We start from the raw sequence: 17,258 nt of genomic DNA on the forward strand, positions 1-17,258 counted from the left end.
CCTTGTCAGTCAGTGCCTGGCTGTCATTCTCTCTGGAAAATGGAATATCTGTCCTGGTGTAAGCTCCCATGTGTAGGCATGCAGGAGCAGAGGGAGCACGAGGGAGCTCTTGCAATAGCTCTGCCCTGCTGCTATACCTTCCAGAATGGTGCATCTACTGTAATTTAAAAAAATGTAATTCCTTCTTTGAAAATAGGTGGCTGCACCTTGCTTTGTCTGTGCTTTGGAGTGTGACAGGTTTTTCTGGGCAGCATCAAGTGCAGTGCTGTGGATTGTTTGCCATAGGGAATGTGCTTCTAGCTTGAAAAGCCCAGGGATGTTGCAGTACCTTTCTTTGCTTACAAGAACCCTTCAAAATGGAGTAAAATCACTGCTGGCTATTTGAGCAGTAGAGATGGTGCACTGCCAGTGGCACAAAGCCTTGTGCTGAGATTCCCAGAGGGGAACCAAGAATGACTAATAAACATCTGACATACTGAATGAACACGTGACAATTAAATGCACAGTAAATATCCAGCACGTACAGTAATTCCTAGCAAGTGTTGCTACATTTAAATCCAAATGGCCATTGTGTTTTTAGGATGTGTGTGTGTGTGTGGTTACTTGGGTGCAGTGGTCTTGTGGAGTTCCCTGTAGACAATTGCTGTTGTCCATAAAGTCATCTTTGTAAATTCTCTTCTGACTTAATGCCTCTGTCTGCAGCAGGAGAGCAGAAACACTGGGGTATCCCTAGCTGAATGATTAACAGCACAAGGTTGCTCAAGACATACAGTCCTAAAAAGTTCAATTTTTATCTGCCAGTAAATGCATCTGTTGGGTGGTTTTCGTTGTTGTTTGTTTTTAAAACCATGGAAGAGCTATTGGGAGCATCGTCCTGTCTGATGTATGACAAAATTTCATTTTCATTCCAACAGATTCCAGTTCATGCTGAGTCAGCACTTTGCATCAATTTAAGGCATTTAGGAGAAAATTTTCTAAGGTTTGTGTATCAGTGACTCTGCAGGCAAGAGTTCCTTTATGTTCAAGGCACATATGTGCTGGTCTGTGCTGTGGAAAGCCACCAGCAGGGTCACAGTGGGGCACCAGCTGCAGTTCACTGCCACAAGGACCCTTTTGGTCACCCAGTAACAGATGTCCTCAGCTCAGCCTGAGTTTACACAAGAACATTTTAATGCTCAGGATCTCTGTGTTTTCTCCAAAGAAGCTCTGGCTTAAGGATCTTTGCAGAAACAGAGCTGGGGTCCCCAAGAGCAATGAGTGGATGTGAAGCAGCAGTGTGTCCTCACACCAGGGAAGGCTGATGGCATGCCTGGCTGCATCAGCTGGAGTACAGCTGTCCAGCTGAGGGCTTTGGCTCTTTCTGTTCACCTCTCGTGCGTGCCTGAAGCTCTGCTGTCCTGCCCCGGGCTCCCTGGGCTGTGTCAGGGCTGTGAGCTCACTGGGAGGCAGTGGAAATGGGTGAGAAGCCTGGAGCTCATGGCATTGGAGGAAAAACTGGGAGCTGTGCTTGTTCAGATTGGAGCTTGTGGGGACTGGAGACCTTAATGCTCTTTCAGCACCTAAATGGGAGATTGCAGAGAGAGCAGACACAGACTATCCCCAGAGCCCCGTGGTTTTTGATGGAGAACCAATGAACACAAGTTGCAGCACAAGAAGTTCCAATTAGCTAGGAGGAACAGATTTTTCACCCACTGTGAATGTGCCAGATGTTAGAGCAGGGGCCCAGAGAGATTGTGAAATTTACTTTGTTGGAGGTATTGACAACTTGACTGGACAAACCCTAGCAAGCTGATCTGAGCTGGTCCTCCTGGGGTGTTGGGAAAGAAGCTTCAGTCTCCTTCCAACCTAAATCATGCTATGCTGCCATATTTTAGAATCAAGAGCTGCTTCCAGTATAGGCAGGTTCTCTTTCAGAGCAGTAACAGTTGCACTGTTCTGTGTTGCAGGTTTTTGCTGTGGCAGACCAGATCAATCTGCTTGTTTCTGGAAGCCCTTTGTTTGTAGGAGCAATGTTGGTTTGAGCAGTCAGTACAGAATGCAGCAGCAGGACTGTTTACAGAGAATCTGCAGCCAATCAGTGGCTGTGTCTGGCCCATAATGAGGTTTTGTCTCGACTCACAGTTGCTTTCCTCAGTCAGTTGAAAGAATCCTCTTTCAAATGCCTGGTGTTCACTAAATATCACGGGAAGCCAAGTCAGTGTTCAGAGCACTGTGCCTTGGAGAAGCAAAGCCAAAGCCCCAGGAAGGAGGTGGCCCTCCACCTTGCATGCCATGTTCCTTGACTCTGGGTAGGTCAGGTTCCATGCTGTGTGCACATCTGGTGCTTTGCAAGGCTCTTGGTGGGCCCGTTGCTCCTGTGCTGGAGCAGTGAGCCATGAGGAGTAAAGTCTGTCTGTGATGGAAAGTTTGGGAGAAGTTTCAAAGCCCTCTGGTCACAGCACTTTCTCTGCTTGTTTGCCTGGAGACGAGTCCACGCTGGCTGATCCACAGATCAGACAGTTCTTTCCTCTCCTCAGTGTCCTGCACAAAAAGGAGCTTTCCGAAGAGAAAGGGCAAAGAGCAATGAACCTCTGTGACATGAACATCAGTGGTTTGGCATCCTGAGTGTTCTGGCATCAGTGTGTAGCTTTGGCTTTGCTGACTAAAAGGGGTGAAGGTGTTTCCCCTAGGTGAGGGCAAGAAAGCCAAATGGAAGTAAACCTCTGGATGAAGTTAGGAACTTCCCTGGTGCTGAGGTTTGTGCTACCTGCTCTGCATTTGGCACTGTGGAATTTAGAATGGAGAACACGGCCTCCCTGTGCTTCCAGGCGTCATGTTTTTTTCCTGAAGTTGCTTGTGAAGTGGCCAGTTCACCCTTCATCCTTTGACTAACCCTGCTTTTCTGTCGCTGCATGCAGTGGGTATGTGTTACTAACACCTTCCCTGCCTTTCCAGGGTCACAGTGCACCGGGCTGTTTAGCACCACTGTGCTGGGAGGCTCCTCCAGTGCCCCCAACCTCCAGGACTACGCACGCAGCCATGGCAAAAAGTTTGCCAGCAGCCTGACATACAAAGACGGTATGTGTGTTCCCTGGCAGCAGGGCGGTACTTTGTGGACACTGGCGTCTCAAGATGTGCCTGTGGCACAGACTTGGACTGCAGAAAACAGTGACAGTTCAATGTATGTATTCATCACATCTACAATGGTAAATTTTACCATGCTGCAAGAAATCATGATTCTTGCTAGCACAGAAGGGACCTAACATTGTGAGAGAAGTTTTAGGCTGATGTGTGGTATTGCTGGGGTCTGATTTTGGTCTGATGTTTTAATAGTAGTTGGCTGTTGTGAAGTGGAATTTATTGGTCGAGATATTAAATCAGTTTGTCCTGGAAGGGCAATCCAGCAGATCACATCACCTTGCTTACCTTGATCATCTTGCTGATGATAAAATGAAGCTCTTTTTGGGGCAGTAATCCTTGCCCCACGGAAGGTGGAGCCATCCCAAAGACAGAATGATGTGCTTGGGCATGGTTAAGGTGGGCACTAGAGAGAGGCTGAGCACGTGGCAGTCTGAGGGAGCTCTCAGGAGCCAAGGGCAATACGCCCGAGGTGAGTGAGTTGCCGTGGATGAAGTACTGCAGATGAAGTACTGGAAAGTCTGGTTTCTGTGCAGCTGTGCAAAAACTGCCGGGCAGGTCAGCAAGCCTTTGGTGAAGGCATTGGGGCCAGGGTTACAGACACTCCATGCCCATGGCTGCAGGTGCTGCAGCTGCGCCCTGGCCTGCCGGCAGCACTCGGTGCCATGTGCAGGGAGCAGCAGAGCGTTGTTATTTGCAGGGAAGTTGGGGCACAGGGCACAGGCTGGGCTGTCCTGGAGCAGCTGGAGGGTGTCATGCACAAGTGCAAGTGTCCACTGTGGTCCTGCTAGGAAAGACACTCACTCAAACTCTTCAGTACTGATTCACATACCATTTGTTGGGGCACTGATTTGGGGAGCTCCGTGGGCAGGGTTTGCACAGCATACTCTGACAAGGTTGGAAATCCACCTAAGGTTTCCCAGCATTTGAATGGATGGATGTAAGGTTGTCTCTATTGGATGTCTTATCTTTTTGATATTTTACTCAATGCAGATTCTGAGTGCCTTTCTTATTGGGATTGTCAGGAACATTAACACTGCTGGTTTTCAAAGTGGGAAGAGGATTAAGGGAGTAGTTTGGGAAAGACACGAGGTTGGTTCATCTGGATTTTTGTCCAGTTTTGAGGCAAGGAAAATGGCCTAGCAAATCAGGATGGAAAGATGTTGTCCAATTCTCATCCCCGTTGGAACTCTGCAGGTGCCACTATGTACCCTAGCTGCGTGTGCTGTTTTTCTTGTATAAGAGAAAGCTGAGCTGGTTCTCCCCTCCTCAGGGCACTCCCAGCCACACATTGGGCTGTGAATGATGGTGGCAGGGAGGGTGACACGGGAGTGTTCTCAGCCCCAGTGTACCAGTCTGAGCTGCCCCAGGCAGCAAGTACTGGCTACTCCGGTTGCAGAATAAGCTGATGGTGTTTGGCACAAAACCAGGATATGAGTCACAGTGAAGCCTCTGAAAAGGCCAGCAAAGGCCCTGGCAGCTGTTCTTTCCTGACTCTGCAAGGAGTGGGAGCCCAAGGCAGCAGCGATTCTCAGGGAAAAGCATCAGAGGCTGCTGTGTGTCCAGCTGGGCACAGAACCCTGCTCAGTGCTGGTGCTGGGCTCCGTGCCTCTGTGGAACTGTGGGCTGTGCAGCAGGACATGCCTGCAGCAGGCTACAGGCATTTGAGGCCATGGACTCCTGCTAAGCCTAAATTCAGTGACAAGTGATTTCCCTCACCAAATCCCAGCTGCATCTCTGTGTGCTGAGATGCACTTGTACCCTCAAGTACCTAAAATGCAGACTTAGTTGCCTAGCATGTGTCTAACACAGCTCAGAATTATAAATCTTGATGTTATGTTTCTGTTTTCATGTTCCTTGGCATGCCCTGAGACCCTGTGCTGCCAGTGCCTTGCTGCAGTAAGGGCATTTGGAGGGAAGGTGTCAGGAAAACAAGGAGAAGGCAGAAGGACATTTAGCTTCTGGGGAAAGTAGTTTGGAATGTGAAATGAGCTCTTGATGTGCATGTTTTCGCTTAAGTGGGCACTACTGCAGCGCTGAACAATGGAATTGGATCCAAACATCACTACACATGGTTGCAGTCCGTGGCACTGCAGCTACAGCAGACTCTTGGAGAACATTTGTTTTAAGACCTGTTCCACACTCTTTAGACTAATGCCATTGAAAAGCAGCACATTTTTGCATGAACTCTTCGGTAGTTTTTTGTGGCTGTGACGCTTCAAGGTGCAGTGTGTGGCATACAGTACTTCACCAGTGTAGACTTGCCATTTTCTGGGGAAGTTTCAAGGGCCCTTATTTCTGAAGCCTTTTATGCTTGGAGCTGGAGGAGGGCTAAGGAATACTTGAGCAGGAAGTTTTCTGAGCCTCAAGCTGAGGGAAGGTCCGTGGATGGTTGTGGTTACAGGCTGGCTCTCCTGAAGCCAGGGATCCAGCAGACTGGGTCAGTGCCATTTCAGTTGTTGTGCCCCCAGGGCAAGGGGAGGTGTGGAGATGGTCACCAGCTGACTGCAGCTGCAGGACAGACACTTCCAAGGGCTTGCACGTGCAGGGAAGATTGTCATGCTGTTTGTTGAGTTTAAAGAAAGAAAAACAATTTTTAGGGCTGGTACACTAGAGGAGGAAGTTCCAGTGAGAGTTGGTTTTAGATACATTCTTTGGCCAAGCCACTGCATGTAGGAGCACATTGGGAGTATGGAGCATGCTTTGGTGCACTGATGAAGGGTGAAGGCATACACATCCTGTGCACTAGGGAGAATGGATGCATGAAACATGAAAGAGAAATAAAAGGGTTTTCTACTATTTCCTGAAAGATCCCCAATAGCAGTAAAAGGTATGATTGGCTGGAGTCTCACATCAAATCCCACATATAGGTGGTCTGATCCAGGCCATTCTTTTTCATTATAGCTGAGGAATTTCCAGTGTGGGGAAAAAAGCAAAGCTTCCAGCCTTTTTGTGTGTGTGTGCGCATGTGGAGCCCAATCCATGTCCTTTAAAGCCTATCTGTTTGCACCCATTGGATGCACAGTGTCTGTCCTTGCACAGTCTTTCTGATAGGGGATTTGTATGGGAGAGCTCGGCCTGGCCTGGGGCATGGCCAGGAGAAGCCTGAGGACCACTCTGACAGGTGTATCCCAAAGCTTCCCCCATACTGAAATGTCTTAGAGAACTGTAGAGGCATGTCTTCATGGGTCTTTTCCTTCTTCCCTACTCAGGTGATTTGCCTTTAAATTCATAAATAGCTCTCTATAGCTTGCATTAGGAGGTTGTTTTGAGCTGTACCTTTGCTGGAACTCCTTAGTCCCTGTGCAGAACAGTGTTTGTTTTCCTGGGCAGAGGTGAATGCTGAGAGCAGTCCTGCTGTGGTGCTGCTGCTGGCTGGGACACGTGCTCTGGTGGCTGTGAGCATGGCCTGGCTGCATTCTGCACTGGCTGAGCCTGCTGCGGTGGGAAGCTGTGAGCTGTGACGGAGGGTGACCGAGTGTGGCTGAGTGTGCGTGCTGGGGAGACCCTGGCAGGGTGGTGCGAGGGCTGGGCAGATGCAGAATGCTTCAGGTGGGCCCACAGGCAGAGTGTTGAATGCCACAGCAGTGCCAGTGGGGGCAGCTGTTGTGGGGGTCAGGAAGGTGAACCTGAAAGCGTAATCAGGTGTATGAAGGTCGGGAGATCCTTTGAAGCAGGCTGTTAACTGAGATGATCTGTTTTTATTTCCTCAGAGCTCTTGTCTATGCCAGCCGTAAAACGATTTTCTGTGTCGTTTGCAAAGCATCCGACTAATGGTATGTTTGCTTTCTGGATTTGATGTTCCCTCACACTTCTAACCCCATGCTCACGTTCACTTTTCTCTGCACACGTTCTCCTCTCAGCCTTCTTGTGGTTTTTTTGTGTTTGTGTATCTGGTGTCCAAACATGCTTCACCTTCCTCCATTGTCTCCTTGTGACTAATGTGCTCACTCATACCCTGCTACTGCTCAGTGGTGCCTCTGTTTTCCCTGAGGTGTTCTTGTCCCAGGGGAAGAGGCAGAAGCCATGGCTCTGTGAGGGTACTGCTAAAGCAGCCTTTAACTCTGCGGTGACATTGAGGCCTTTTGTCGTGCTCCTTGTTGGGAGGGTGGGGATCAGGGGGAAAATACCACTGGACTGGGGGCTGATGCTCATTCCATATCATGAAGCATCAGCAGCTTAGGTCCTCAGTTCCTACACTGCAGATTTGCAGAATGAAAACAAGAATAACACTAGGACAGCTGTGTGTCTGTCACCTGGAAGGGCCTAGTGTACGGTGGGAAAGAAGGAAGTGCACCTGGTGCATCATGTCAGGAGTGCTGGTAGCCTCCTGTTGTGAAACATCTCTGTTAGGCTGGTCTTGTGGTTCCTCCAAGCACGGTGGTGTTGGCACAGGTAGGCTCACCTTTTCTGCAGACGTTACCCTGTGCAATGTCTCTCCACAGCTCTTACTCATCTGCTGTTGGTGGATGGTGCTGGCTTGGGGGAGGGAATGGGCATCATGCTACCTGGGGTGGCATCACCTGCTTCATCCCATCCTGCCTGTCCCTCTGGAAAGGTTTGGGGACAGATGTCGGCCAGGTGTCGGACAGAGCTTCTGCTAATTCACTGTCTCTCCTCCATGTTGCTACTTGCCTGACAACCAAAGTGTGAGTCTGTGAGGTTACAGGCCACTAGCCCTGCTGTAGCAGGTGCCTTGAACCAGTGTTGACTCTCCAGCTCTTGCACAGATACTTTTAAAGAGGTTTCACAGCACCCCTCCTCTTGCATGGCTCCTGCTGCTGAGACAAGCCGGAACCAAAGGAGATCACTGAACACTACCAAGTATTTCTGCCTGATGTGATCAAGGCAGCTTGCGAATATGAAGACATCCTGCTTGGTGTAATCTGGAAGATGAATGAAATTCAGAAGACTGTTCTGAAAATGAAAGTTTTGGGAAGGATGAAATGGGAAAGGACAAGTCACTGTGGCTTTACTGTTTCAAATAACTAGAGGGACCCTATTCTCTGTGTTTGCTTGGCTTTGGTTTTCCCAGAGTGGCCAATTGCTTGGTTTGTCTGTATGTCTGGACAGCATTGGAGCTCACATGGTGTATGTCAGCAGGGTGTGTTGTTCTATCTTTCCTGCAAAGGTTGTACTAAGTTCCAGCCTTGTGTAAGACACGCTGTAAAGCAGTTGCCCCTGCTCCAAATACAGTCTGGTTAAACTGGGCATCATGTTTCTCCCAAAAGCCCAAATAGTATTTTTGATGGCAAGGAGCTTCTTAATCAAGAAAAAAAGACAGGGGTCCAGCAGGTGAGAGCTCAAAGTCAGGGATATTTGGTCTAGGATTTGCACTACTTTGAGCAGAAGGGATGTTTACCCCATGAAGCACTTAAAAAACTGAATGCAAAAAGTGTTCCTAGCTCTGAGTCAGGATTTTGTGTCTGGAGAGCTGCCTCTGTGTGGTGAAATGGAATGGGTGAGCCAAGGTAGCGGTCAAGCATAGCATCAGGCCAGATAGTTTGTGCCCTGGTCGCACAAGTCTTGGGTGGGTGACGTGAGTCCTGAGGCTGTGTATAGAGAGAAAGCATGCCTGCATGCTGGTATCTTGTCTGCTATGCGAGGCTATCACAGAAGGTTGCACAGGGCTGTTCTCAAAGACAAGGAAAGTCAGTGCTTCTGTGCCCCCTCTGTTCTGCTGCACTCTCAGCACTTTGCTCTCAGTCAGACCCTGCTGTTCCCGAAGTGCCTTGCACAGCCTCTGCTCATTTGATGCTGGGCCATTTGCTCTCTCCCCGTGCTGATGTGCCTGGCTGCGCTTGGATGCAGGACTCAAACACTGTTGGCAGTCTTGGCACCGCTGGATTTCTCATGTGAGCTGCGGAAGGGCGAGTCTGGCCCTGAGCCTGATCCTTTTATCTAGCCAGACCTGAACTGCATTGGTCTTGGAATGTGTCCTGAAATTTGTTCCCTTGTCAGCCTTTCCTTTACAAAGATGAGCCCTTGCTCTCAGGCAGTGCCCTGTGCTGCAGCTGGGCGAAGCCTGGGCTGGGTGGGAGTCTGGTCTGCCCTGGTGTCACTGGGGAAGCATAACTCTCAAGGGCATTCCTGACCTGCTCGCTGTGGGAGGGATTTCGCTTAATGTGTGGCGTGTGTCCTTCTCACCCAGCGGCCCCGGTGCTGGCAGCTCCATGCCCACATCTCCGCAGTTTCTCTGTCCCCCAGCTGTACCTGCCCCTCTCCTCTCACTCTCTATGGCCCCTTTCCTCCAGATGTGTTGGAGCACCAGCACGTTGCCCAGTTGCTACGCCGTTTTTCCTCTGACTGTGCCGCGAGCCGGACCATCTCCTTGGATGCCACCCTAGCCCATCACCTGCAGCAGTGCTCCTACCACCTGCGCCTCTTCAGGAGCTGGCTGATCTCAGGGCAGGATGACTTGGAGTGTCTTTACGGTACTGCACGCTGCAGCTGCCTCTGTCCCGTGCTCTTGTAGCTGAGCGGGGACCACTGTCTGCTTGAGAGTGCAAAGTATGCTTTGCTTCTGAAAAAGGAAAGTGTTTCCCTCACCAAATCCCAAAGGTCTCTAGGCTGCTGCTCCCGCAAGCTGTGTGGGCTGTTGTACCAGCAGTTTTGGAGCCTTAGGCAAGAGCCTTTCCACACGGAGCCTCTACTCCCCATGTGGCTGTGACTGCTCTTTCCATCTTTGGCAATTGTTTGTTGCCTCCTTCCTTTAGCCAGGGTAAGCCTTAAGCTCCCTTCAGGGAGCTGATGATCTGCTATCGATGGGATGCCCTGCTGGCAGGATGCTCTGTGCAGCTCTTGGTGAGCTGCCACAGAGTGCCCCCTTAGTAATGGAGGAACCAAAGTGGGTAGTGAGAGTAGAGGAAGAGATTAAGGAGATGCTGCAGCTGGTCACAAGCTGAGTGAACTTGCTGTGGAAATTTTGGGGAAGTGAGTGCTTGTGGGTGTATTGTATCTAGAGAGACTGAGTTAAGACAGGGTAGAGCTGAGCTTCTGTGTGGCTGCACTGCATGGCATCTTTCCTGCCTGATAGGGCCTCTCAGTGTGTCCTGTCTCTGGTGGGAAGAGGTAGGCAACTTCAGCACTGAACCCAGATGTTATCAGTCAAAGCTTGCTGCTGTTTCTCTGGTGTTTTTCAGCCTCTGTCACAGACGGGGAGTCTGATGCATGGAGGCCTTGGTGCTGCTCACACAGGCAGAAAGGTTGCTGCTCCCTGAAGGAGGCAACGAGCTGGGGCTGGCTGCTGAGATTTACTTGCACCATAGGAGCTGCTCGGAGCATGTGGCTTGCTGAGCTGTGTGGTGTGATGCATGGACCCCTCTTTCCATTCAGACCCACAGGTGGAAAGGGCACAGACAGTGCAGCCTTCCATGTAGTGAAGCAGCAAGACCAAGCATTTTCAGAGCCTGGAAGATGAGAATTTTTCTTAAGTCTGTTTTTCCTTGATATGGCCCTTTCTGTCAAACAGACAGATTTGGAGACAGTTAGTTGCTTTTCACATGTAATTAGGACAATTCCTTGGTCTCCTGGCAACAAATGCTAAAGAGGAGCAAGAGCTGCTTCAAGGGAAGAGATGCTGGATCACAGCAGACTGCTTCAGAGCAAGGGCTGAGCTTTCCCTGCTGCAAGTCTTGGCCCTGTTTGTGAGCTCGGGTGGGGAGAGAAAATGAGCTCAGTGCTTTGGACACAGCACCTGGTGGGGGCTGCGTCCTGCCCCAACACAGGCGTTAGGTGCTCCCAACTCCTTACCAGTGCAGCAGCCCTCCCAGCTGGAAATCAAATATCCAGCATCGAGTTCATGCTGTTTTCCCATCCATCAGCAAGCCCACAGTTCATTGATATGTTTGGGATTCCTGCTGAGGCTCTTCTCAGAGCAGACATGGTTGACAGCCCAGGTTTCTTCCTTGTGAAAACTGCATTCTTCTGTCCTCTCTTGGCTTTCCACTGTACTTCTATCCACACAAAGGAAACATGAATTAGAAGATAGAATCAGTGAGTCAAAAGTATGCAGTTGGCATCCATAGTTGGAAAAATCAACAGTGGAGCCCTGAAGGAATGTCTGGGAACCTGTGTGGTCATAGCTGGGATAAAGAATGTGTGAAGTGAGTTCATATGGGTAATGAATCCCACTGGTACTGAAGCCAAAGGTCAGCTGTGGACAGAGAGCAGTCCTGTGATGATGAGCAGGAGAGTAGCAGTGATGTCCACTGTAAATGAATTTAAATTACAAAGGGAAACAGCCCCAAACTCGTCTATGAAATAGTGGGCTCTGATCTGACCATCATCACTTGAGACAAAGTGGAAGAGGTAGAAATTTGCAAAATTAGAAATCTGGGAAGGCTGTTTGTAATAGTGGTCTGAGTGGCCTGAGGGAAGGGGTGGGGACCCACAGTTTTGTGTAGATCCAGGAGCAAGAAGGTTTCTAATGGAGTGAGTTGAGGTACTTTGGACAGAAGTGGGTTTTTTCCAAGCTCCGTACCACGGTACCTGGCGATGTTGGGAGCTTAACTGAGTTCAAGGGGAAACGAGAATACGGCAGAGACAGATGATATCCACAGCAATTCTGAGCTCTGGGTCCCTGATGTTTGGAGCCCGTGACTAGACAGTTGTATGTGCTGTCTAGACTTGTGATCCTTCATATACAATATACATGTGGCATGTTGGAGTTCGTCCAGGAGAATAGGGGTGGATTGATGATGCATGTCAGAGAGGAGCCTGACGAGTGCTTTTGTTTGTGCTGAGACTGGACAAGTGCTTCGTCAGTCCAGAAGAACTGGCAAGCAGAACACTGGCACACAGAACTTCCTCTGTGGGCTGCTGTTGGATGTTGGTGCAAAATGGGTGGAATTCTGTCCAGTTTCTTGTGCCATTGCCTGCATCACAGACTCCTGCCCTCCAGGCCCCAGGAAAGAGTTTGGGGGAGCATCAGCAGTAGCTGCACAGTCAGCACAGGGTAACTGACAGTCAAGGATGGTTCCTGTGGCTTGCTGTCACATTTTGTTTTTCTTGCCCTTTCCCAAAGGTGAGAATCCTTGCTAAATGTGTGTGGTGCAGCAGTGGTTGGAGCCTTCACTGGAGACACATCGGGATTGTGATCCGTAGTGGCAGCTGCTGCCTTGGCTGTGCTGGGGTGGCGTGAGCCGCTGTTGGCCTCTCCCCAGCAGCCCAGCAGGTCCAGGGAGGTGTACAGGGAGTGGGGTCCTGTACACAAGTGAAAAGGATTCCTTGAACACAGTGCTCCTCCACCTTGAAAGAGCAAACTTGGGCCATTTTCCTCTGCTTGCTCAAGAGTGGTGCAGTGCTGGGCAGAGCACTGGGCAGAGTTGCATGAGCAGGCACCTGGCACTTTGGGGATACAGGTATGTGATTTCACATCAGCTGTGTGTCAGTGTCTAATGTTTCTTTTATTGCTGGACCTTTGATTTCCTCATCTTACTAGAGGGGAGCCCAAGCACTCAGATCCCCATTGGTGCCCCTAGTGTATCTTGTAACATTGCTTTGCCCTATCTTATATTTAAACTTCCTTTTTTCTTTGGAGACCCCAATACCTGAGCCAACTTGGGCCCCTCTCAAACCAGATTCTGTTGTGAAATGACATTAGCCTCAAACTGGGCTGCTCCACAACTATCTCCCACGATCATTTTAAGATTTGCCTTCACCTTTTTTGTTTAGCTTTGTCTCCCAGGAGGCCTCTGAGAAAATAGAGGACATTCATTCTTCCTTGCTCAGCACTTCCACTCTCAGGACTTCTCAGCAACAGACACAAGAATGTGGTCTTTTTTCTGTGTCTTATGTTTCTTCATCCTAGCCGAGGATTTGTTATCCTTTTTGTCTTGAATTATGTTTGTAGGTCCTTTGTGGCGTAGGTAACCTTGTGAACTCTCTGGAGGATTCTTTATCTCCACCAACTGTTATTTATTGCAGTGAGCACCTTCATGGCTCATGCTCCTTGCCTCTTGCAGAACTGGGTTAGGTGAGGATATTGGAGCAGAGCCTGTCCTGGAGGCGACTGGAACAACTGTCTGCAGTACACAAACAGGTGCTCCAGGGCTTCTCCTGAGGTACTGCCAAGTGCAGGGGTCAGTTTTGTCCTGTTGGTGTGGTGGGCAGACATCTTGCTACAGATTGCATCAAGAACTCTCTTACTTTTTGCATTTCAAAGTATTTTTCCTTCTCTGTAGAAGCAAACACAGTTTCTTTCCAGAGTCTTTTTGAGGTCCTTGGAGGAGACTGGGGGGCCACAGAATGGGAAGCCCAACCCTGAGGAGTTGAGAGGCCATTAAACTTGAGAGAGGCATTAAACAGAGCAGGGGGCAGCCTCATTCCATATACCCACGGACTCATCTGTTTCTTCCTTGCTCCTCTGACAGTTCAGGTTGGCTTGGTTCCACAAGGCATTTACAGGAAGCTGGGATGAAGAGGAAGATGCTTTGCTATGATACTCTGCTGGCTTGAGCAGCAAAGGATTTATTCTGAATGGTTGTGATGCAGCTTAGCTTTGAGAAAGTGTCTATTACACACTGAGATGCCTATTTTATGCTCGTTCTGGGTTTGCTGGCAGTGAATTCTAGTTAAAGGGACAAATAATTCATTACCCAGCCCTTCCTTTGGACACAGCCTGTTGGGGTGCACGGGGGGCTGCTGTGACAGGGAGTTTCTGTGGCTCCTTGTGGCTGCTGCAGGGTGTGCTCCCTGCTGTGGGGAGAGGGGGCTGTGCCAGCCAGGGGTCACCAGCGGTGGGACCTCTTTAATGGAAATTCTGTTGGCACCACTTCAATTCTGTTTGGCTTCTGTAAGAGGGGGCACTGTGCCAAGCTCTGTGCCAAGTTCTCCATCATGGCTGTGTATTTTAAGTGTCCCAGGCTCAGCAGCAAAAATGGCACCTGCCAGATACTTTTCCTCTTTTCCCCTCCATGTGTACCCAGGTGCTTGCTTTCAGGTCTGTATTTGCATGGGATTGCTTCGTGGTGATTTTCTTGGGTTAGAAGAGATGACCTGAGGCCTGAGTGTGCCTGTTGTTTGATTCCCAGAGTGCCCAGCTCCTTCAGCCACGACTGCTCCTGCATGGATTTTCCCTGCTGTTTCCTCTATTCATTCTCTGCGTGGTCTCTTTGCAGGTTTTGAAGGCTGCTCCATGGTTCCCACCATCTATCCCCTGGAGACGCTGCACAACTCGCTGTCTCTGCGGCAGGTGAACGAGTTCCTGACGGCCGTGTGCCGGAGCTGCAGCGAGCCGCACGCCCACTCCACCGCAGGTACTGCTGGCTGGCTGGGCTCTGCCAGGGCAGGGAGCACGCCTGCTCTTTCCCGTTCTTGGGCAGATCAGCCTGACAGCACTGCAGAGCAGTGCAGCCCCTGGAGCCTGTCCCTGAGTGTTCCAGCCCAGGAATGAGCCACGGGACCCAGCTCAGAGCCATCCTAGGCCGCTTACGTGGCAAATAATCAGTCAGGCCTGTCTCTAGCTGATGAGTAGGGTGATGAGGACACCGACTCCAGCTCTGGAAATCTTAGCCTCAGATTCCCAGGACCTGATGGGCTGGCATGGCTCTGAATTGGCAGTGGTCTTTAGCTCTTCCCAGAGTGCCTGCTCGTGACTGCTGGGCTACGAGCCGTTCCTTTATGTCTGTAGGAATATTACTGATGTGTGTGGTTTTTTTCCTGAAGCTCTGTTTGATTCAATGATTGGGAGCCAGATCCCAGGAGACCCCTTCATGTCCCAACGAATCCTGTCGTCGTCGTCGCTGCCGCTGCGCCCGCGCTCGGACAAACCCCCTTGGTGTGAGTGTGCTCCGCGCTCGGTCAGGGCCGATGCAACGGGCAGGAGGGAAGGCTGTGCAGTCAGCAAGGCCAGGAAACCAGTCTGGCTGAAAACAGTTGTTTCATTCTCCTCCTTTATTGGATTAGATACAATATAGCTATTGCTCTAATTTTGCTTATTGTGCAATATAAGGCAAGAATAAGCATTAGTAGAGAATCAATATTTCTTTCTCTAGTGTTGACTCTCACTCAACACTCAGGGACTGTGTGTATCAGGAACCAGGAGGAGCAAGTTGAAGCTGGGATTGTTCCGTAATAGTAAGGGAATGAAATAAATTGGTTTGCATTTTGAAGCGAAACATCACACTTCACATTTTGTGCTGTAACAACAGTCTGCTCTTGGCTGTATGCCAACATATAGCACTGGATTAAAAGGTAGCAGTGTACTCTGTGTGATTGGGTTTTCATCAGCTGAACTGCCAGAAATGTCCCAGACCAGCTTCAAGCCCCTGACAGGTCACACAGCATATAGACAGCCCTCACCTCTTGATTGCAGAACTGTGGGACTGTGACAGTTCGGGTAGGAAAATACCAGCTACATGTTTTAAGATTTTTCTTCCTCTCTGCAGACAGCAGTGGCCCCTCCAGCACCGTCTCCAGTGCAGGCCCATCCTCCCCAACTTCTGTGGACAGCTGTGCTCGTTTCAGCTTCACTGAGAAACTTTCCGTCAGCCCCCCAAAAAGTGAGGAGCAGCTGACCAGCCAGTCCCCTGAGCAGGAGGAGAGTCAAGCGCCACGCAGAGAGCCTGACGTGCGGGAGGGTGTGTCTGGGCTGCCAGCAGCAGAGCCAAGTGCCCCAGAGACCCTGGTCTGCAATAAGGGCCCAGAGCCAGGCAGGATTCTGGAGCTGGCAGGGGAGGATGCTAACCCAGAAGAGAAGAGCATGGGAGAGCGGGATGAAGAAAAATCATCTGGGGAAATGTTAGAGCCAAGTAACATAGGAAACCCAAAGTGTGGTGAAGGATTTGACCTGGGGCTGGCTGGGGAGACAGCGAAGCCAGGTGAGGGGTCTCTCAGGGGAATGACTGGCCTGGATCTGTCCAAGGAGATCCTGGTGCCCTGTGAAGAGGAGCTGCTGGGAGAGATGTTGGACCCAGAGCATACAGGCAAGGAGCTGCTGGGGGACAGTGCTCTGTCAGACCAGCTTTTCTCTGGTCACCTGTGCCAGGTGCAGCCACTGACTCCTGAGAAGAATGTGGAGGAACTGCAGCTGCTGTGTCAGAAGGATCAGCAAATTTAGTGGCTTACTGGACAGCACACTGCAAGCACTTCTCAGCCTGAGTGCAGCCCGACTTCCTGCATGGCACCTCACGCAGCTGGCGGTGCACAGCAGAGAGGAAGCCACGTCCCAGGGCTACAGGACTCTGTGGTGTGGAAGAGACTGCTTTGCTCCTCCACAAGCCAGCTCTTTGCCATTCAGCAAGAATGCTTGCCTCGTTAAATGAACAACAATGCAGTCTGGGTACTGGCATGGCACCTTCATGGAGCAGGGACATGGTGCTGCCTTGGTGTCCCAAGGGCTTTGTGCTCACTGGGACAGCAGCATTAGAGGACTGGTACAGCCAAGGCTTTTAGGGTGGTAAGTCCAAAGAGGACAGATCCTCCTGACCCTTTGGCCCACAGCCTTCAGAGAAAGGCATTCTGGGCCCAAATTAATCAGATCCATCACAACCACCAACCTCTCCTCTCTGTTTCTTCCTTCTTCCTCTCTGAAATCCCACTGCTGGCCACCAAAATCAGGTCCAGAGAGTCCATGGTAGGAAAACTAGCAAAAGCAGAAAGCATTCTGAATGAGTGTGGAAAAGAAGGGTAGTGAGGGTATCAGGTTTGACTGCCACTTGCAAGGAAACATCCCTTTGGCATGGCCTTGGATGTTTCCCTGCTGGACTGGGGCCGGCAGGAGCCTGGGCATCCAGCCTGAGAGAGTGTGCAGGGAAGACACACACAGTTGTTTTCTCTCGTCCCCAAGGATCAAGCAGGGTACAGCTCTGAGGTCTTGGTGACAGGGATTAAAAGAAACTGCTATTTTGATAATTCAGGACTATTAGAAACCAATAAGGAGAAATCTTTATTATATAAAATGAAAAGTATTTAATGGATATTTATGTAAATGCCTTGTGAGCACAAGCCTGAGGGCAAGATTGATACGGGTGTCCCTGCCGCATCCCGAGTGCCGGCCGGGGCTGTGCTTCCCACTCCTCTGTATTTATGGACAAGTCTGCGTGTCTGTCTGTAGCTAGGATCTCTGTTTTTGTGAAGCTGTGCCCAAAGATCTCTATGCTGTGTTGTGACAATGTGTGTTCACAGTAAATCTATGCTGT

At 50.2% G+C, this 17,258-nt stretch overlaps 1 protein-coding gene across 6 annotated transcripts in view; it reads left to right on the top strand.

Annotated features, from left to right (window-relative positions):
• PPIP5K1 (diphosphoinositol pentakisphosphate kinase 1) overlaps positions 1-17,258 on the top strand; it is a 42,173-nt gene extending 24,915 nt beyond the window's left edge. For 3 of the 6 annotated variants that reach the window (XM_058033841.1, XM_058033840.1, XM_058033839.1), the window contains 6 exons: positions 2,935-3,057; positions 6,831-6,893; positions 9,372-9,551; positions 14,238-14,375; positions 14,785-14,898; positions 15,507-17,258. In XM_058033841.1, coding sequence (XP_057889824.1) covers positions 2,935-3,057; positions 6,831-6,893; positions 9,372-9,551; positions 14,238-14,375; positions 14,785-14,898; positions 15,507-16,177 — 1,289 coding nt within the window. In that variant the 3' untranslated portion in view covers positions 16,178-17,258. The remainder of the gene's footprint in view (positions 1-2,934; positions 3,058-6,830; positions 6,894-9,371; positions 9,552-14,237; positions 14,376-14,784; positions 14,899-15,506) is intronic. The other 3 variants (XM_058033842.1, XM_058033843.1, XM_058033844.1) reach the window with 3 other exon arrangements.

The sequence above is a fragment of the Melospiza georgiana genome, chromosome 13, assembly GCF_028018845.1.
Source record: "Melospiza georgiana isolate bMelGeo1 chromosome 13, bMelGeo1.pri, whole genome shotgun sequence".
In the NCBI taxonomy this organism is placed as follows: domain Eukaryota; kingdom Metazoa; phylum Chordata; class Aves; order Passeriformes; family Passerellidae; genus Melospiza; species Melospiza georgiana.